The 22,123-nt window shown below is 36.6% G+C and overlaps 1 protein-coding gene across 4 annotated transcripts; it reads right to left on the bottom strand.

Annotated features, from left to right (window-relative positions):
- Nucleotides 1–5,630: 5,630 nt before the first annotated feature.
- On the bottom strand, nt 5,631–21,814 carry LOC141948709 (receptor-interacting serine/threonine-protein kinase 2-like). Of its 4 annotated transcripts, none has more exons than XM_074881492.1 (12): nt 21,636–21,702; nt 19,030–19,195; nt 16,618–16,771; nt 16,264–16,419; nt 15,973–16,121; nt 14,143–14,192; nt 12,871–13,032; nt 12,038–12,123; nt 10,494–10,562; nt 9,532–9,700; nt 8,483–8,617; nt 5,631–7,157 (listed from the first exon to the last, which is right to left on the bottom strand). In XM_074881492.1, exons 2-12 carry the CDS (start codon nt 19,179–19,181, stop codon nt 6,835–6,837), a joined length of 1,605 nt encoding a protein of 534 aa, XP_074737593.1. In that variant the 5' UTR covers nt 19,182–19,195; nt 21,636–21,702; the 3' UTR covers nt 5,631–6,834. The 4 variants fall into 4 exon arrangements, with proteins under 4 accessions (XP_074737593.1, XP_074737594.1, XP_074737596.1 ...); XM_074881493.1 differs by having other exon boundaries at nt 19,030–19,191; nt 21,636–21,691; XM_074881494.1 differs by lacking the exon at nt 5,631–7,157 and adding an exon at nt 7,267–7,498.
- Nucleotides 21,815–22,123: the final 309 nt, after the last annotated feature.

Below are 22,123 nucleotides of genomic sequence, written 5' to 3'. Positions count from 1 at the left end.
GTTTTTTCATTAAAACAAAAAACAAAGACATTAGGTGGTTGTACTGAAACAATCAGAAGACAGCTGCATTGCGTGCTCTTGGAGTTAAATCCAGTATGTACTGTACAGTACAATTACAGCTGTGAAATCCTGATGATTATATTTTATTTTGTTCAAAAAGGCTTTCTCTGTCCAAAAAAACCCATCTGTGATTAAACAGCTGTAAAAACAGACAGGAAAAATCCTCTCTACATGCCCAAGCATACCTTAAAGTAACAAATCTGTAGTGAACCTTTACCTCTGCCGTTGCCACTATGCACAGTAACTGGTACAGTTAATTGGCCCTGTTATAAGCAGGAGAGGCCTGGCCACAGTGTATGCACCTTCTCTTGCTACTGAAAATGAGCGTAAGGAACACTGAAAAAGAAATGACAGCTTTCACTGCTGGTGGCTAGTTTGGCCAAATAAGCTGAGAATTGCCGTATTTAAAAAAATATTGTCTCAGACCAGCTAAGAACATCATGGACTTGGCAGTTTACGGTTGGTCTCGATGATCTTAAAAGTATTTTCCAATCTAAATGACTCTATGATTCTAAGAACAAATTAAATTGCTATATTGATATACTAGTAATGGAATAGCAGAAAACATTCCTACTAAACACATTAAAATAGAATAAAATGCAACAGCTGAGGAGTTTAAACCCTATTATTTATCTCATATACAAAAAGAAATCAAAGACTATCCAATTGTTTTTGAAAAACATAATATAAACCAGCATCTAAATCTCTCTTCTTTTGAATATTTCATTAATTTTATACCTGAGAGATTTCTGTAAAACAAATAAATCTGCAGCTTTGAATAGCAGCATACAATTGATTTTAGTGGAGAGAACAGGTTTTAGCCAGAGATGCCAGACTGCATTTGAACCAGCTCAGCAGGAGTCAGAGCAGAAGGGAGGAGACAGGAGTATTGGCTTGTTTTGCAGAAAGCTTCCCTGAGTTGAAATATTTATTTGGCTGTAAATCTTTTTGTCTCATACAGGGTTGAGTAAAACTTGTCTGAGACATGCAGTCTATCAGAAAAACAATCAAATTTCTGTGTGAGGTCATACCAGTTCAGCACAAGTAACATTCTATTTTCAAGAAACATTCTATTTTTTTCTATGATTTTGTTTGCATTTTAACATTGTATGTTCTAAGTTTTTCTTTACGTTCCTGTGGTTTCATGCAAAAAGGGGGAGGAAAATATATTAACACAAAGAAAATCCCATTGTAAAAATAGACAAAGGGGACAAGAGAAGGTTCACGGTAATAAAGAATCTTAAATAGTTTTAATTAATTTTTCTAAATGAAAAGGAATATGTGTTTTAGTGGCGCTCTCAGCAAACATTTAAGGGATTGACAGAAATCTTGCTTGATAAAGAGCACCTTTTAATAAAGATGGGAAAGATTTTCATTGTATTTGAAAGATGATCAACCATGATCTGCAGAGAAGCAAAAATGTAGGAGCGCCTTCTTTTCTTTCTAGAATTCACAGAAACACTGTAGAAGGTGGAAATAATCTCTGTGGCTCTTTAATTCAGGTTTTCTCTATTCCATCTTCCTGATAGCTGACTTGCTAACAGGCACATGACTTCACAGGTAGATTTTAGTGAAATAAATAGCGATTGAGTTACAGGGCAGTTGTAAGTATTCATATTATGTAACTCCCAGCAAAAAGACATTCACTTCTCCCTTAAATCACTGTAAACATTTGTATGTTGCATAAATAAACTGAACAGGCTGAGGGAAAAGGCTTAGCAAATCACTCTTGTTTATATTAATTTTGTCAACTAAAGAGCTCTTGTTCAGGTAAAAAAAAGTTCCATGAATACTGCTAATTGCTCTGGGTATGGGAAAGGAGACTGTCTTCATAACTGCCTTTAAATCTTTTTGAGCACCTGCTTGAAAGCCACTCCAGAATCATAAAGCTGTAAGACCAGACAACTGCTTTGTACCAAGTCCTCTGTTTCATCATTGTGTATTCACCACCTCTGCTCCAGACTCTTCTATCTTCCCTTTGCCTCCTGTTTGCTAGACCAAACAGTTTTATCAACTTGTCCTTACATGTCAGGTTTTCTCACTGCTTCTCAGTCTTCCTCTCTCTTCTGGGCTCTCCTCAGTCCATGCTTACAGCTGAATACTGTTTTCCAGCCAAAACATTGGCAGCATAGAATGGAAAATGGTTACTTCGACACCTTGCACACACAGAGGTGAACATAGCAGGCACTCACCTCACAGTGTTTTCCTTCTAGTTTCCTGTTCTTTTGTGTCAGGGCGCTATCACAGCACATATGAGTGGCATAAAGACAATTCTGTTAGGAACGTATTTGGCAGCTATTCCAAGGTCAAAAGTGTCATACATTTGGGTTTTTTTTTTATTTTTCAGGTGTATTCCTTGGTTATTTCTCTCAGTTTTTTTTTCCCCAGGTAACATTCTAATGGGTTGAAAAAAAGCTTTGAGCCATTTTTGGTCAAAGGAAAACAAATATAATGTTGGTAGTTAGTCTGTTAATTAATATGAACACTTTTCCTTAAAATCGAAGAACGGACTAACTGTACAGAACTTTGTGGAGTACAGCCAGGTTACTTCTGAAAAGGTGAAATTCAGCTGCACTTTCTGCTCACACTGCTGTTGCTGTGTGGGAAGTTCAAGACCAATAGTTCGAAGTAGGTGTTGCAGTACTTCAGAATGTTATCACATTTCAAGAGGTGAAGTTTTTTATTCTAAATCACCGCCATTTAATGGATGTATTCTTGGCAAAGACATAAAGGCAGGAAATAACAAAATACTGATCAGAAATTTCTGTCATATGAGCACAAGAGCTGGAAATAGTACATCTGAGCTTCATGTCTACCACTTTTGTCATGTTGGGATTAAGCAAAAGGCAATGCTGCAGCTACCAGCAGCCTTTCTTCAACACAGACTGAATTTAACAGTACAATTAATGTATTCTTGCAGCTAACTTTAAAGTAACACAAATAACTCATTAAATATGTTCTTTTCAGACCTTGTCAGGTAGTTTAATTTATGGTGGACTTACCTTCAAAATCCAGGAGTTTTGTTTAACTTGGCTGACATACCAGCTGTCAAGTCAACCATGCACTCAGTAAAGAAAATGTAGTACCAGGCAAGGCAAGCAAAGGATTACTTCCTTTGATAAAGAACAAAATCAAAACTATGCTAAGGCCTTTTGAGCTCCAGTATAATATTTTGCAAAGGGGGCAGGAAAAGAATGAAAGGGAATATAGCACAAGATGATTTCATCATGCATAAAAAACCCCATCAGCTTCAGAGACAACATATATTACTGGAGGAGAGCATAGATAATAGCTGTATAGCACTATAATCATTAAATATCAGTAAAGAAACCAAAATTATCTATGCCTGCCTTGATGATGTTTGGGTCCTAGTTCCACAAGTATTTGTATGTGCACTTAATCTTCTTTTCAAATCTTCACATGAATAGCTCAAATGACTAAGCCTGTGCAAGCATGAAAATGTTTACAAGGTTATGTAGAATTCAGACTTGAAACAATAAAATAAGAATCCTTGAGGTTTAGTATGTTTTGGTTAGTGTTTTAGTTTTCATACATACCTGGTGTAAAATTCTTCTGTGTACATTCAGAAATGCATTAATGGACTGCTAAAGTTTTGTAGATTTGTATTTTATGAATATGCACTTGTCTTCCTCTGTTATTCTCTGGAACTGTTTTTAACAGGCACTGGTGACAACTATTGAGTGGTATTTATAGCTTTGTTTGTTTTGCTCTCTACTGGAAGGATTAATCTCTTAGACATTTCATTCCAGTACCTCAGATTACTTTTCCACAAATTAACCTCAAACAAATTCTAGCGCAGACGTTCTTCCATTGCAGGAAGTATCCCAGCTAAGATAAAGGTGTTGTATAGATAGGAAAAAGGGCAAGGGACAGTCATCTTTTTACAAGTCAGCAAAAGATAGCTGCAACCAGCATCAAGAAGAAAAATATATTACAATAAAGTCAGAAAAATAACCACCTGCATACTCCACTTAGTGTTCCATTAATAAATCTAAATAGCTTCATAGAATTTGAATATGGCTTATTTTTGACATCTATTAATTCTAGTTTTGTCTTTTCTGAGTAACTGCAAGAGAGAGGTTTACTAATCACTTTGTATGGTCAGTCCTGAAGTGACGACTTTTTATTATTCCGTTGGCTGTTTTCTAGAGTTACCCATGTTTTATATTTCCTTCCTGGAACTCTAGGCATTCTTCACGTTCAAGCCTTTTTTCTTCCCATAGATACTAAAGAACGGTTTGATTCTTCTGTCTTTACCCTTGCTTGGTGTCATTTATTCTATTTTGGTTTGTGATATCAAGAGAACTGCAGAATACAGAGGCAAGGACAATAGAAATCTTAGTCAATGAACTAGCTTGGGTACAAGTAGAATACTAGAAGTTTTAAGCAGTTTGATATGATCAGCAGTTAATATGTGATCAACACATTACATCAATGTCTTTGTTACATAGCCAACACATTATAGGCGTTATAAGAGTATGTGTTTTTGGGGAGGCAAAATGAAACTATGCTAGTTTCAGGTCACTGTATTCTAGTTTTGTATCACAACTTTTTATATCAACAGCAGTTTCATTTCAATAAATTAGTAGCATCCCTTTAAAAATACCACAGTTAAAGACTCCCAACAGCTGCAACTGTCAACAAACTCCAAAATTTAAATGTTTTGATGACACAAGGGAGAGTTATGAGGAAGTCTATGCTTTTGGCTATGTCAACTTAAATATGTTTATAGCAAGGTTTTGACAGTAGCATAGCTAGTTATAACAGTGTTTTTAGCCAAACTATCAACACAAAAAATCTCAAACTCATGCATTGATTTCAGTTGAACAAGGTGGCAAAAATCTGATTGTGGATAGAGTTAATTATTAAATAACATATTTAAAGAATTCTATTCAGGCTTTTTTGAACATGAAGTAACGAATTTGCCTTTGGTTTGTAATTTGTTATAAACTGCCTTCTTGGGTTATCTTTTAAAAAATTTGGGTAAGCATGATAGTAATAGATTTAACTCTAAGGTCACATCCTATTACAAATACTTAAATTGGAAAGCTAAATATGAGAAGAACAAAAATCTGTCTGGAAAAACAGATAACTTGGGCTCCCACTGGCTTGATGCCAGTTCTGCAATTAACAGTTAAGACTGGGCTTAGGTCTGGCATGAAATGATATTCTCAAGTAGGCAGCTGTTTCAAGAAAAGAGCCCAAACTGTTTCTATGTCAAAAACATAATGACAAAAAAATCAACATAGCCTGCCAGCTGGCACATCTTTCACAGAAGCGTAAAGTGTCCAGCAGAACAACTCAATGGATTAATCTGTGAAAGCTGGTAATTAAGTTTCAAAAATATTGCCAGTTTCTCTTCTAAAAGTCTGTAAATATTTCCCACAGGTGAATGATTATCTGTGGTACTCCGATTATTTTATGCCTTCCTAAACAGTCAAAACACCATGACAGCAGTTCTTTTCTTCACAAGCAAGACATCCTTTTTTAGGAGACACTGTTGAAAGTTCCCATTTAAAGTGTAGACTGAAAAAAATTCAACAGTGAAGTAGATGTTTAACTCCTTTAATAGGCAAAACTGTTGTCAACACATTCTGATAGACATCGCTTTTAATTGTAACAATATATTACCTCAAGACAGTCTTAAAGTTTAATGAATTTACATTAAAAAAATTGTTTATAGTTCCAGCAGCATTGCTATATGCGATGTAACAGATTTCTTATCTCTTAAATGTGTGTAGAGAATACATCATCCCTGTATTTAAAACTGCAAGCTACCAAACTACTGAATTCAGTAAGCAGTTTGAAACTGCAGAGAGAACAAATGCAACATAGGGAAACAGAGTAACGTGGTTTTGCATTTGAAATAGTTGTAGATTGTATAACAAGTTCTCATGTTAATCCAGTGCCATGAAGCTTGAAGGAATCCTACTGTGCCTACAAAAAAAAATATCACCATCTTATATAACCTCATTTTTATTATAATTAAAATAATCTTACTACTTTCCTTTACAGTGCAGCAGAACCACCATCTCAAAATCATCAGCTTGGCACCTCTTCTTCCTGGTTTCACTTTACATTTGAACAGCAGACATACTTAGAGAATGACATGGATATACAGTATTAATGTTTTTCCATTTAGTAAATACTTTAAGCCCTACCTCTCCAAAGTGCTGCTATCAGTGCCCCATTTTCAGAGCATATGATCATTTGTGAAAAGAAGTAATTTATATGCATAATATATAGTTTCCAAGTCTTACTTGAGGCCCTGTTGAACAAATATTTCTTGATTCTCTTAAGCCTTTCACTCTAACAGCTGGCTCGGATACCAGCTCAGTGAAAAGCAGTAAACTTTTTTCTCCTCATCCAGTAACCTGTTGTTTGCTATCCTAATTTGGAAGGATTTAGTAACAACCGTTCTTCCATAGTGTGACCTCCAAAAAGTCATGATCCATTTTCCTCCCTTCTAAAAAAATCAAGGAAATAAGGTGTCATCTGACTTGAATTATATTTGCTCTGGCACACATTGCAGTCCTCTCATCTCTAAGGTCCACAATTTGTTATACCAGTCTTGGTAATTTCTGCAGACAGTGATTGACTTGACCTATTAATCCAGCTAGCCTTTTCCACTAGAGGACTAAAATCATGGGCTGTAGGAAGGACTGACTTCAGTCAGTGGGTTAATGAGGAATTAACAGGAATCACTGCCATTACCAGTGCTCTGATGCATGTAACGAACTGCAAAAAATTAAGTCACAACAACAGCCTATTTACCTTAGAAGGACAGTCTGGGCAATGGCTGCCTTGTCCCAGAGGACTACATTTGGTCTCTAAAAGTACAGTCACTACAACCTGTGCTGCCCTCTCTCCAAGGCAAAGGCAAGTGTCCAACAATGCCCGAGCACGCCCAGTCACTGTGGGGTAAGAGGTAATTGTTTCATAATCCATTCGGGACAACATTTGCTGTGAGCGAAGGACATCAAGGATGTGGTTGAGGCGTCCTTCTGTCATGCAGCTCAGTATGATCTGTCTCTGGCATGCTAGTATTTGACAGCAGTTTCCTTTGCAGCAAGTATCTTGAGTGAAAAGGAAACAAAATGAGATAAACTAAGTGCTCTTTTCTTCCAGAAGTTGTTAGCAAGTGATAGCATCAACACCAGAAACAAATTCAGTAGAGGAAAGGAGTAGTAGGAGTTAAGTTTATTTGCATTCTTTGTTCAAAACTAGTCCAATGTATTTTCATCTTTTGTTCAGAACTCATGAAGATCAGATTACAGAAAATAAGTGGTTCTAAAGATTATTAAATGCTCAGATTGTGTAAGAGGAGGTGATTTTCAGGTCTTGTGCTATTCATCTAACATCTGTATGAAACTTTCTACAAAGCATCTTGGCTTGACATAGATGAGAAAACACTGTCCTGTAGGAAATGGAAGAACAGATAATAGGTAGTTCAGGGTAGTAGGACTGTTTGAAACATAGCGTGAAACTGGGAACTTGAATGTATGTCAAAGCCAAACTAGTAACAAAAGTAATACTCTTGGCAAAATGGTCAAGAGCTTTGTGTTCTGTCTCTTTTCACAAACTGATTGGAATACTTAGACTGACGGTAGGGTTTTTAGTGTACAGTAAATACCACACACCAAGAGAAAAATTAGTAACCAAAAGCCCTTGCTGCTTTGGAGAACATGCCTCTGTCGTTCCGATTTCTGATTATTGCCAGTAGAGTTCTGTGATGAAGTTTTCCTGCACACACTAATCTGTTGATTTATGCAGAAATTACATCATCACTCAGAAGTAAATTGAAATGTAGAAGGATGGCTAGCTAGATGTGAGAATTATCATAGGCCAGCTTGCAAAAACTTAGCAAAAAAAGCTCAAAGCTTCACCCACAGGCAGGGGCAGGCTTCACAAATCAGAAGCTGGCCTTTTCTGCCTCTGTTTGGTAGAAAGAACTGAGAGCATGTAAGTAAGAAAATGGATGTCCCCCCTCCTCCTAGTCACCTGTAGTCAATAGCTACTTTTTTTAGAGCTATAGAATACACAGCTTAAAATTAACAAAAAAATTTTCCAGACTTAAACAACTGATGTATTTCACATCCAGTGTGTGCTATATCATTTTTATTATGGTATTTTCAGAACTGTTCTCCGCCTGAATATGACCCTGGAAAAGAAAAAGCCAAGGTTCTTGGTGGCCAGTGCCTGAACTTCTGAGAACATAGGAGCAGCTAGACACAAATAGACTCATGAGACATTTGTACCAAGTTTGGAGGAGTTATTACAATGAATAACCGAAAATGTGCACAAAATTTAGAGATCCGTGTCCTCCAAAATTTAAACAATTTAATCACTAAGATCTGGCCAGGGAGAATATTGCCACCTCGAGCTGGAAATGGTGTCTTACCTGTCACTGCTTGTGGTGTGTGCTTAAGAGCCAGTGGTGGGTCATTATGCTGATTGCTTTCTTTGCCTGCAATTGAACCAGGTAAAGGAATCGTGCAAAAGGAATTTGATTTTCTACTGTCAGAGCCTGGGTGACCTAGAAAAAGTTTAAGATGAGTAAGATGAGACCTTTGAATTGAATAACAACAGAACATTATACATGTCAGCCACTGCAGAAAACTGTAACCGAAGTGAAGACTAACTTGAGAGCGCTTATTTATTACTAGCTGTTCTTTGGGCACTTCTTAATACTTCCTTATTCCTAGGGAGATTTTGGTATATATTACTACATACATCTGACTTTTTCAAACTGTCTGTAGGAATTTGTTTCTGAAGTTATGGAACATTCTATTCTGTCCATAAATCTGATGGCTATTGATCAGAACTAAAATGCTTGGAAATGCAGATGTTGCTATAAGTAAATTTCCTATGGCTCAACTTTTGTATCCAAAGGCATGAGAAGTACAGAAAAAGCTTTTAAAGAAATATCTCTTCTTGACACAAATTCTAACACTTTGATAGGACAAATCCACATTGGAAAGGCAAAGGAAGTTACTTATTTAGGAATGGAGATTACCAGGAATCATTCACATGTTCCTGGCAACACAATCTTTTTAAAACATATTTCTTTTCTTAGCAAGTTACAAAAAAGCAGTTATTCTTGGTGGCACAAAGGTAGTGTGGTTCCTAGGAGGGAACCCCAGGACAGGGGTTCTATTAAAGCAACAGACAATATTTAATGCATGAGGAAAAGGTAGCTATACATGTAGGTCAGGGTTCTAAAAAAAAAAAAACAACCCAAAAATTAGCAAAAAAAGGCTTTTTGATCTGTACACTTAATCAAATGGTATTGTGGCATCTCTGGATTTCTGCAGATGATACCAGTAGAGAGCACAGCTGTACTCTGAGAAGGGACAATTTTACATGGAAAATAACTTGTATATGGAACAACTGGTAATATTTATCCTTTTCTTAGAATAGCTGGAGCTGAATATGTTTCAAGGTAGAGACCTTTCTTTGTTGTTGTGTTCTGTGGGATAATATTTGACAGACCCCTCTCAAGAATATTTTCTTTTCCTGCGTTATTTCCACCGCTATTAAGTAGAATAGCTGACAAGCTTGGCACTACAAAAGGAACTTTCTTGCTGATTAAGTGGTTGGTTTTTTGTGGACAGATAACCTGAAAAAGATCAAAATAGAGAAGAATTATCTTATTGGAAACTTTTGTTCTAAAGCTTTTTCTAAGCAGTTTTCTCTTAGAATATAAGACAGTAGTATCACAGTGCAGGGCACAGTGGGTATGCAGCTGTTGAGCCTGCAGACATACTTAATTCAACTTTAGCCATTGCCTTGGGTCACTGTGGCAGCACAAAGACATAGCTAGTTGTGCTAGGGTTTACTGCAGTCCTAGGTAGTTTCTGCAGCCTGTGCTGTCAGCAGCCATGGTGTCATTAGAACTTGAGCTGTTTAAAGCTAGCTCCAGTCGAGACGTGTGAGCTTCAAGTTTTATCTCTGTATCTTTCAGTATTGACAGGCCTGCCACAAGTGCCAAAATCACTTTGAAAATGGGAGCTAACTGTATTTTGGAGTTATCACGAAGGAGTTGGCCTTGCTCTAAGAAAACTGGTTGCAAATGCTAGAATTCAGCCTAGCACTTTTTCCAGCCATCATTTTGAACACACTACAAGAAAGGTTAGATTTTTGCAATTTCATTAGGACCTCTTCAAGGAGAGGTTCAAAGCAACTCTTAAGTGGAGGAGGTTGTTTTTGCAAGAGCAACATCAGAGTCAGCTGCTTGGAAGAAGGTAACACAGTGGGTTTTGTTAGCTAACTGGATGGAGTTATCCTGGTTAGGGACAAAAAAGGTTAGGGTCATTTTGCCCTACAGTGTTTGTATTTTACATTGTCAGGGCTGGCAGGAGAAACAAGCAGTTTATTAAGTACTCTTGTAAGACTTCATGGCATGTGCTCACCTCTGAATTGCATATACCCGTCTGCAATGTGTATATTTCTGAACCTTTGCATGCGTTGAGTGCTGTCTCCTGGAAAAAATAGCACAGTAACTCCAGTAAGCATATGTATGGTTTGTTCAATTCACAGTTGTCTGGAGCAAGAATTTGTACTGACACTAACAATTCTGCATTTTAACACATGTAAGTGGGCGTAGAATCTGACACAACTCTACCCTGTTACTGCTTATGCTGTTTCAAATTTATTTTAAAACCCAGTTTCGAATCATGGAGGGGAAGGTGAAAATAGCCTTATATTGAGAGAAAGGAAGATTGGGCTAGTTATAACATGTTTTCCTTTAAGTATCCAAACAGCAGGGCCATCCTGTGTTTAGCATGCCAAACTGTCTACAATAAGGATGTGTCAATACTTGTAACTTTTTTCCATTTTGTATATCCACAGCAGATTTGTTAAACTATTTTTTAGTTTATATACATCAACATTTATGAAACAATTCATTTTTAAGAATCTCCAGTAGGATTTTCACAGTCATTTTGAACATATTATCAGTTCTGTTGTTTGAATAATAAATAGTGCTCTTTGCTAATTTAACAAATAGAAAAATAAAACCTTGCTCAAGGCAGATTGATTAGATTATGGATTGGCAGTACAATCCTAAACAAACTTCAAAAGTAGTAAAAATGACTTGGACTGTAACTATGTCACCTTTTAAAACATTGATCAAGTCTGTTCTGTAATCCCAGAATGTGATTGCAAAATGTAGAAATAATCCAGCATGCATTAACATAAACAACTCACATAAGCACAGCAATGAAACCGACAACACAGCATGGGTTGTGTAAGTCCAGATGGAGTCAGAATACTTGTTCAAGGGCTGAAGCATGTGTCACTAGTTTCCCCACTATGACTATCTAAGTTAACTACGTAGGATATTGCTATATTTGTGGGAGTCAGATTTGTGCCAGATTTCCCATGGCAGTGTAGATGTATATGGAGTTAGCTGTATCCCTCAGTTGCTGGCCATTCCCCATCCATTTCTGTGGTATCAGAGAACTCTCTGAGACCCTAGGACAAGCAGTGTCTTGTGCCTAGAGCATATCAATCTAGAAGCAGTGAAGCATACAGAAAAGAGCTGATACTAGTATTGCTACAACAGATACAAACACTGTCCAGGTTTTGCACTAAACATCTTCTAACCAGTACTTGCAACAAAAATTGTCCTTGGTTCTAGCCCTAATCTGATCTGCTTAAGGCTGATATTTGTTCTCACTCACACGAGCTTACCAGTCTGACTACAGCTGGAAAGAAGCTGTCATATTTTTATAATCGCAGGTAGCAATTAACATAGTTTCTGGAGAACCTCACAAAATATATTTTGTACAATTCCTGAATGAACCTGAAGTGCCAAAGGGTACTCTCCAGCTCTCTGGCATGTCCAATAAAACAATGAAGACAAAGCCTTTCCCAGTTTTGGACCACAAAGATTGAAATTGAAAAAAATCAAGTAATGTCCTTGTCGGAGAATAAAACTTAATTTTGCACTAACCTTTGCATCCATCAGATTGTAGATTGCAGTGGAAATTTCCTCCTTATTTATACTAATCAGAATTCCATTTAGAAGGTCTACACATTCTGCAGGGTAATAAAGCATTTTAAATACCACATTGCGTATGAAAGTGTGTCTATATTTAGGCATTGGCGTACTGCAATTTTACTATTATTGTTGAGTAGCTAGATGAACTAGATGAAATTAGTTTAATATAACTTCCACCTCATACCTCCTGCTCTTGGTTTCATTTTTGAACTGATTTTAAAGAATGATTACAGTCACATTAAAATCATATTTTCTTAAGTGTTCATACAGATATAGTGAAATTACTTGCAAAAGGTTTACATATGACTGTATAAGTCTATCACAATAAAACTATATGCAGTTTGCTTCCTCAGCACTTCAACTTTGAAATTTTGCTCAAAAGTCCTCAGATATCACAATTTTAACATTTCTTAGCTATCTTTTTAGAAACAGATGATAAACATAACAATTCCACTAAAGTAAACAATGATAGCACACTTCAGAGGGAACTGGTCATGCAATGGAATCAAGAAATGCTGAAGACAGGTTGATCTCTGTTAAACTAGATTATATAGCTAATAATAATTTGTATGCATTTTTACTTTATACTAAACACAATTTTGGAGATAAGTTAGCCATTTCTGGTAGGAAGCTTCAGTTAGAAAAACCATCTACAGTACTCTGATGATCTAAAGACTACTTTCACTTCAGTTGTTCTGTCATTGATTTAGGGTGCTAGAGCAATGTTCCCAGCAAGACTAATCTCCATTGCGTATCTTACAAGGAAAGCAACTCCTGAATGTTACCTGCAGTACGTGGTCTATAATCTGGTTCTTGATACCAGCATAGAGCGATAAGATGCAACAGTCTATTCCTCTCAGGCAAATTACTTGGTATAAACTTTTCTGAAATGCCAGGCCGCAAACCGCTGCAGATTCCTGTCAAAACTTCCAGCAGGGTTGTTTGACCTGCAATTTATAGGAAAATGTCACTGCAAAGCATATTAAAAACCACAGAACTTTCTTAAAATGATATTTAACATAAGTTATTTTGTATATTTTAAAACAAACACTGCTTTTTTTAAAAGCAAAAATATATTAACACTTGTGAATAGATATGCTAATCTTTAACAATTAACTATAGCTGATTATTGGAACATTTCAGGATAAAGAACTCTGTCCAAATATTGTCACAAATGTATTGTAAACTACATGCGCACACATACATCAGGAATACATGTAATTATTATGGGTATATTTGAAACACACAGTTTTATATCCACCTGCATTATAAGAATGTAACTCCTGTTGTACAAAAAATATCTCCTGATGGCAGCCACAAGATGGCAGCCATAAACTGTATGAACGTTAAGGTACTATTCTATGCAGTATTTCTAAAAGGTTCTCAGCTTCTAAAATACAGGAATCCTTCAGTCAGCTTTGCCATGAAGAATGGAGCCTATAGCAAAGAAGCCTTTCATTGATCTCCACCCTCCATTAAACAGGGATCATTCATAGAGTGTGACAATTATTATACAATGCTTTGCAAACTAAGTTCTTTAAAACTGCTCACACTTTCATTTAAGAAAGTAAGATCCCCTGATTACTTAAGAGAATTCAGCATGAACTGGCATCTCTTGATTGGGATTTGAAACTCACAGCAACTTTAAAAATCAGCATTCTGCTCATCCAGTTAAGCTGTTTGTCACTAAATTGTTCCCCAATTTTAAAGTGACAACTGCCAAATATAAAGTGATATTCTTCCTCACTAAAAGTAAGTGGAAAACCCAACTCAGTAACAGAGTGCTTCAGCAAGCACAGAGAGATGATACAAGTCAAGTAAGAAGCTATGCCTTTCCCTCTCAGGAAGATCAGCTTCCTTGGAAACACTGAGCATTTGTTGAGGGATTCTAATCTTTACATCCTGGAATGTGGAACTTTGTGCTGTAACAGTAATAGAAGGCAAAGGGACATCTGAAAAAGGCAGTGATGTTTGTATCCTAATTTCCCTACAATAAGGGAATTTGTGGGAAAGATTAGGGCAACACAAAGTCTGACATGAACAATAGAGATAAATACCTTCAAAAGGTTTCTGTCTGCTTAGGCTCTCCCAACAAAGTATTCCAAAACTGAAAAAAGAACAGTGAAATACCATTCATTAGTTTGCAATCCATATCGATGTTCTCATTTCCAAGAGAAAGTTTATTGGTTTAAGAGAAAGGAGTTTTTCAAGGCTAAGTGTATCCAAGTCTTTTCTAATTTGATTAGATCCTTTTTCCTGCATTATTAAGTTTCAGTTTTCAGCTGAGCTGTTCTTATAAAATATTAATTTTGATTTATTATTTTTTTAAAAAAAAATTTAAACATAAGATCAATTAGAATTACATTTCAGGTTACCACCTTATCTCCATTTGCTCTTGTGAATTTCAGAACCTTCTGTTCTCCTTTCTCTATCATTTTTGTTTTGTTTTCAAGTAATTCGAACAGCAAGTGAAAGAGCTGAACTTTTCAGGTACTGACAAGCACATCAATTAACCTACCAAAAACTTGATTCTGACCCACTGTGTGTCTATTTTCTTCAGCAAATTTTGATGAGGGTCCAGATACCTTTTTCCTTTTCTGACATCCTAGGAAGTATTCCAGTGGTACCATAGATCTACATATGTAACACACAACTCAGATGGTATAAGATACAATTGTTTGATAAAAAGCTCAATCTGCAAAATCAGAGGCAGAAGCAAGAAGGCCTCTGGAAGAGAGAAAGCAGGCTATGGGTGAGTCAGAATCAAAGCAATCAAAAGGGGAAGAAGCAGTTCTAGGATAAACATATCTGCTTACTCATATCTCACTGTAGTGCTGAATTACAATGTTTAAAAGAATGCCCTCTTCTGCCTTATTTCCACATGAAATCTGAAAGTGCTTTACTTAAATACCCTCTAGGAAAGTATTAATGTAATGTGGACATACATGTAACTTACATGTACTTAATATTTCATATATGACACACACTTTTGTTTTCTCTGTTGCAGCACTGTCTAGATGTGCACCAATCTCATGCACTGAGTCACATCAGAGCATCTAAAATTATATAAGAATGACATGTTGGAAAATGAATTATGCTACCTGAAAGCAAGCCTGCACTCTTCCTGCACAAAAATCTTGTGTTTATGAACAGCATCAGATTAGTCACATCATTTATGTGACAATAAAGAAGGAGTTTAAATTTGTTACTTCCATAAAATCTCTGAAAGCAGAAGAGTGGTCATGCTTAAAAGTTATTTATAATGTTAGTCCACAGGCTTTGTATGCCAGCTGTAACAATGTATGTCCATATAGACAACAGTCTCATTTATTGAGGCAACCACAAAGCATGTAACATATCCAAAAGGGACACGTGGCAGTAGGTAATCTTCCTCCTTCATATAAATGACTTTTAAAAAGTATGAATGCTTGAGTGTCTCAGTAAGTTATTCCAGCAGAGTTCCATAGGACCCAAATGGGACACTATTGAGACAAAGATCTTATTTTTATCTGGGCCTCATCTAGGCATAAACATTTCTTCTTGAAACTAAAGCTAACAACAGTTCACACTTAGAACTTATGTGAAGTAGTTACTAGGTTTCTAAATGTATATGAAAGTTTTGGCAGTTATGCTTTTTAAACATTTAGGTCCATTATATAAATATTTTCATGACAAACTTTGAGAAGAGTTCTTAACCTTGGTATATTGTTCACCAAATACAGAGAATTTCACATTTAATTCACTGCTGAAATTGGCCTCATATGGAGGCCTACTACATTTTGTAGACCTGGCATTTTTACTGTAGTGTCTTTGAAAATAAGTATTTCAGCAACACTGTAGAATGTAGCAAGGACTAGGTATGACCTGCCCTTAGAAATCTCATTCACCTGTAAATATCACCTTCCTGGGAAGGAGGGCCTCCTTCAAGTATTTCAGGAGGGAGGTACACTAAATCCTGGCAGTTTCTCTGGTTGCAGTTCTGCAGGTCTGACCTCAGTTGCTGCTTCCTCCAGTTGGTTAGACCATAATCAGATATCTACAGAGATGGGAAAAAAAGTAAATTTTAGTAAGAATACCTCAAGTCTTGGTATTAAAATTTTGACTATTAGGATAAATATATGCAGCAATAGGACACTCACTGGATTTTACATTAATAGGCTAAAATTAGAAGCTCCTACCTTGGCTCTGTACTGCATATCCAAAAGTACATTGGAAGGTTTCAGGCTGCAGTGGCAGAAAGCAGGTTTGAGGCTGTGAAGGTGATGCAGCCCTTCAGTCACATCCGACAGGATCCTTATGAGCAAGGGAAATGGGACCTCTGGGTACAGCTGATGCTAAGTAACACAAAATACAGGTTTTGGAAGTGTGAAATTGTTACTATTCACATTTTCATTTGGCAATAAACAGAAGTACAGTACAGAAGCTAAAGAACAGATTGACTATGACTACTGTCCATAATTTACATGCTGATTTTTCTGATGGCTGACCTTGTAATTAATTTTGTCACATAAAAGAAGACTTCTTTTATGTACCTCATGGATGAGCGAGTGGAGGGATCCATTGTTCATCCATTCAGTCACTATTCCCACAAGTCTGTGGTACTGGTAAATCCCAAGAGAAGGCAGGAGACATTCAGACTCAAAGCGTCTGACACTTGCTATATCCTGAAGTAGCAACTTCCACTCCCTGTAAAAAAAAAAAAAAGGTTAGAGGCAGGTTAGACTGAAGGGAATTTCAACTAGAGATGAGATAGTGCAGGATATGGAAATGAGGGATAACCATATGGTTGAACACAAGCTAATATAATTCTACCAATAAACCAAATATTATATCACCTTCCAAACAATTCTAGGATAATGAAGCTATCCCTTGTGTAGTGTATTTTTCTAATATAACATGAAAGACCTCTGGATTCTTTGCTATGAACATTAGAACACAGTTTAAAGCAGGATTGAAGTGTGAAGGCTGGAGAAAGCTGAATTATACGAAATGCTAGATTAAGAAAAATCAAGGTTTTTTCCCCTTACTGTCCCCAAGAACTTGTATGGTATCTTTTTGCTATTAGTGGGATCCACATTTAGAAGGAAATTATGATCTTCCATGCTTATCTAATGGGACCATGTTATATAAATGATATATGATATAGCATGTCATAGCATGATATCAAAGTGAAGACAAACTCAGATCTGATGTAAACAGTACCACTCTAGTGACACTGCCAAATTTGATTGAAGCTCAACTGCAGTTGGATTGTAGACGTGAATTCAGAGTTTATTTACAGAGAATAACAAAGTTTGGCTTTGATCACCATCAGAAGAATAAGTTTTGTTGTCTGAGGACTTCAAACAGTTACTACTTTGTGCACAGGAAGCACTGAACTGTCAATTCAATTGTGCATTTTCATGGAAATAACTTCTGCTACAGATTCATTTTGTTTCTAATTGTATGTTTGATTTTAAATATCTGATTATGGTACTTGTGAGCTGAAAATTCATTGAAATTAATTCAAAATTCAGTTGATTTCAACAGACCTGGAGCTCATTCTCATTATGCTAACCAGCCTTTACATTGAGACTTCAGTTTCTCACACTTACTGTGTTGATTCACAAGCCTGTAAACTAATCACTGGAAGTAATTCACAGGCCCACCTGTTTTAACACTTATTTCCACAAATCTAAATATTTATCATCAGCACACAGAAACATGTTACAGCTGGAGTAAACCACAGTTTATTCTCCCAGCTTTCCTAAACACTGTGTAGTGTAAACAAGAGAACAGAATGGTAGAAAGAGAGAGAAAAGCAAAACAGTGGCTTTAGTTTTAGGGAGCAAATTTGAGTGAAAAGATGCCATATCAGGGTAGCATGTTAAATTCAAAGCAAAGGAAAATGTTGATGTCTGTAACTAACTGTTTTGTTTTAGGGTTTGTTTGATTTAAAGAAAATGTGGACAGGGGACAGAGGAAAATTTGTTCTTTAAACAAATAACATTTGTTTAAACATTTGTTCATTAAAAAATAACATTTGTTCAGATTACAAAATTGCTGGACTTCTATTGTCTAAAAAGAAGCAATCCTCACCCCCAGCCGTAAAAAAAACCCTTAAAATTTTCAACTCTTCCCAAATTCTGGTAGCATTTGGTTTTTGAAGTGTCACTGACAATTTAAACTGTCAGTTTAAAAATATTTGTATACTGTTTTTTCCTCCTCTGCCTTTATAATGGAAAAAATTAAACAGTATGTGTTCAAGTAGGACACTTTTGGTTTTTTAAACAAAGAGCCACCTGCATGGCAGCATTCTTAGTTAACAAGAGTAACTAGTGCATAGATGCACATCAGACACTCCTTTTTTGATAAACAGTCAGGTCAGTGCATTCCCTAAAATGCTTTGGTCTTGCTTCATCAAAAGTAGCTTGCGGTTACTTTTGGAAGCTTTCTGTGTTTTTGTTGCACACTGGAATTTTGAGGTCAGTAGGCTGATGCCTGTCAGTTACTGCTCATTTGTTTTTATAATTAGGACATGTACATATCTTGCTGCCCTGTAACCCTGACCATTATCCCTCTCTCCTCCCATTTCTCTACTCTCTCACCTGGTACATGTAGGTCTAGAAATTTAAGTTGGTCTTAAAGTCAACTGAGATCTCTTCAGGGACCTTCAGAAAGATGTCATGCTATAGTATGCTGAGTATTACTACTACTGATCAGGGTTTGTAGACATTATTATAGTAGAGATAATTAATAACTTCAGGATTAAGCTCTACTTTTGTAAAAATTTGTAAAAAAACATAGAGTTTGTTTCTCAGTATAACGGCCTCCAAGCCTCCTCTTGGCTAGTGAGGATTTCTAGGAACAGAGACATGTTTAGGGATCAGATGTCACAATTCATTCCGGTGCCATCACTGCAGTTCTGTGCTGCCCACCTGCACCGTTAGTTGGCCAACACATACCTCTCTGTAGTGTCCTGGCTGGTCAGCAGCTTCACAGCGATGTGAGTGTTCCAAGAAATATGAAAGGCTTTCAGTGCAAAGCCTGAGCCTGTCCTGGTCAAGGTAAAGCTATCCAAATCTTCCTGAGCTATTACAGGTAACGATTTGGCCATTTCTTGATGGCTGGCTTGGGGGAAAAAAATGGCAGAAAAGAAAAAATTTTAAGAACTACTTTTTGTCACTACTACCAAAGCCCAGTGAAGTTGCACCACCTCTTATTTCTCAAATACCTATCATCCTAATCCAAACAGGCTTCCTTTTACCACTCTGTCAGACTTTCCTTATAAAGACAGGAAAAATGCAATAATTGCGAAGGAGTGTCTGGACCATAACTTGTCATCTGAAGCTGCTAATTAATTCCTCATTATTATTTCCATCTGGTGACTTTGAAATGTTGGGTCAGTATTTATACTATATGATTAAAATGTGATTTTAAAGTGATACTGAATTATGTAGACAGCAAACTAGTATCTTACAGTTACATGCTAGACAAATATGGTTTCCCTGCTTCTCATAAAAAAGGCAATTATTCAATAACTCCTTTCAGTGTGTTCTGCATCATTCTCTCATATCTTCTTTAATACAATGTCACATGTGAATGCAAAAGCAGGGTAAAAGGCACCTGACCTGACTTCTGTAAGCTGGCAGGACTCTGCTAAATGGAGTTGTGTCTTTATAGCAGCCACTAATTTGGCCAATCCTCTCTCTATACAGTACCTCTCTAGGGCCGTCTGAATGTCTCAGACATATTGCATGGCAATGCATGAGGATTGGAGATAACCTCTGCAAATCATCACTGTGTTACTACACGAGTAACATTTTTAATTACATCTGTGAAGCTACATTAGACTAGAGATAACCAAAAGTCAGTGGTGAAAGAGGAGAACAAGCAAGCTAAGAAAACAGATGGGATAAAACCATGGGTAAGGATTACTGCAAGATCAGTGGTCAGTGAGTCAGAAGAACTGAAACTGGAATACTCCCTTCAGGGTCCAGTAGACCAGAGCTAGAAAAGGAAACACATAAGGGAACTGAAGTAACAGGGCCAACAACTTGAAGTAACCAGTAAAGACTGTTGAGTGTGAATTGTGTCCTTCTAGAAGATGGGCTCTACAAAAAGAGCTCCTGGGATGCAGAAGGCCTGAAAGTCTTCTGAGTTTGAGCAGATCACTTATTCTCCATGAGCAAAATGAAGATTAAATTCGCCTGTGCTTATGGCTTCTTGTTCATGACCATCTTACTTTTGGTTAACCTCAGTATCTCAGCTGTGCCATGCAGGCATGTTCACAGAGGGGTACTAAGCTCAGTTTTGCAACTAATCACAATTAAAATGCAAATAAAAATTTGGCAGCTGATTTACCAGTTTGGCTTTAATAGTGTTTAATTCTGATAGGAAAACACAGTTGAACTTTTTGCTGTTAGATTATTCTAGTTTGAAGGTAATAGCTGCCTTAGGTGCTTCACTTAGAGTTTCCTTAAAGAATAAATCCAATATGGTAGGAGTCTGACAGACAGGTTAAGAGCTTCAGAAAATTGGAAAAGATTCCTCTGAATGAAGATAAATTTCCAAATAAGCCATTTAGCCTTTAAAGTTGCAAAGACAGACCACACAGATCTACCAGTCCTAAGCATAAAGGAGGTAATCAAAAGGCTGGCAGGAGCAAAATTATGTCTCATTTTTATTATATACTATGATAAATAATGATTTAAATAGTCAAAATAATTTACTCAACTCCAAACATAGTACAAGGAAGATCAAACAATGAATAGAGAATCTAAACCATTCCTGAAAGTATTTTTGTTTAAAATTTAATCAAGTAAAGCTATAACAGTTTTTAAAATTCTTGCTAACTGGCTACTTAGATAAATCTACCCATCAGCTCCTATTTTGGATTTGCAAAACCTAATTTAACTAGAGATTTTCTAAAAACAAAATGAAAACCATTTCAAACTTTCTCTGTTACAAACTATGACGTGCCAAGCACAATTCTACCCATGTCTGAGTTTGTACATGTTTTCACACCTCAACTTAGAGTGAGTTGCTGATAATCTCCAGAAAAGTTTAACCCTAAAATGAGAACTCTTTTATTTATCTAGGGTGCTGTCCAGATTCCTGAAACAGTTGGAAAGACTAATCATGGAATATGGGACTATCATGGAATTACAGATAACAAAGTCTTTCTCTACCCCCCAGATTGCAAGTTTGGTACCAAAGCCATTTTTTCCAATAGTTCTACCCTTCTGAATGTTTTTTCTCCTAGACCATTTTAAAAGCTCACTATCAAACTACAAACCCAATATTTCTTAGGTGACCTTTGCAATGAAGTGTTTCATATTATTTTTAGTAAGACTCTAAAAGACTCTGACAGCTTTGTCACCCTCCCCTAGTTGGGCAGGCAGCAGCAGGAGGGAGACTGCTATAAAACCATTTGTTTCAAGTTTCTAATTTTAAAGGTAATTTTAAAAAAGTAATTAATAGCAAAGATATTTTCCTTAGTATGAGAGAAACTCTACATTAAATATTAAGATGACTCAATAAAAGAAATTGGAAAAAAAAATCAACTTACCTCTGAAAATACAGGCATAAAAACTGTGGGACAATGGAGTGAAACTGCTGTGGATACCAAGTGTGAGTCGGCTTTAAACTGCATTCAAACACAACCCGACCTTTCCTGCGTGAGTCAGCTGCGTTGTTGATTTCTCTTTTTATTGGCTGCCTGAAAACATCTTAAATTTCCTGGTCGGATATACAAGCTGTAACTCTTTAGTGACTGCAGATGGATTTTCACAGGCTGATTTGTTAACTGCCTGTAATTAATGAGAGCAATTTCAGAAAAAGGGGTTGGATAGCTACTTTTTGCCACAATGAGGAATGCCAAGAGGGAAAGCTATATAAGAGTGAAAACCACCATACTGGATATAGCCCAGCTACGGAAGCATGTAGAGCTGCTCGCAGATTGTGCAGCTGATGCTTATCTCTGCAGTAGCTCAAGCCAACAGCACAAGTACAACATCCCTTTAAGCTTTTAAAGTCAAGTTGATCTTAAAAGAGAAT

Source organism: Strix uralensis, chromosome 12 (assembly GCF_047716275.1).
Source record: "Strix uralensis isolate ZFMK-TIS-50842 chromosome 12, bStrUra1, whole genome shotgun sequence".
Classification (NCBI taxonomy): Eukaryota; Metazoa; Chordata; class Aves; order Strigiformes; family Strigidae; genus Strix; species Strix uralensis.
The sequence above is the reverse complement of the archived record's forward strand: the minus strand, read 5'-3'. Positions and strand labels throughout refer to the sequence as shown.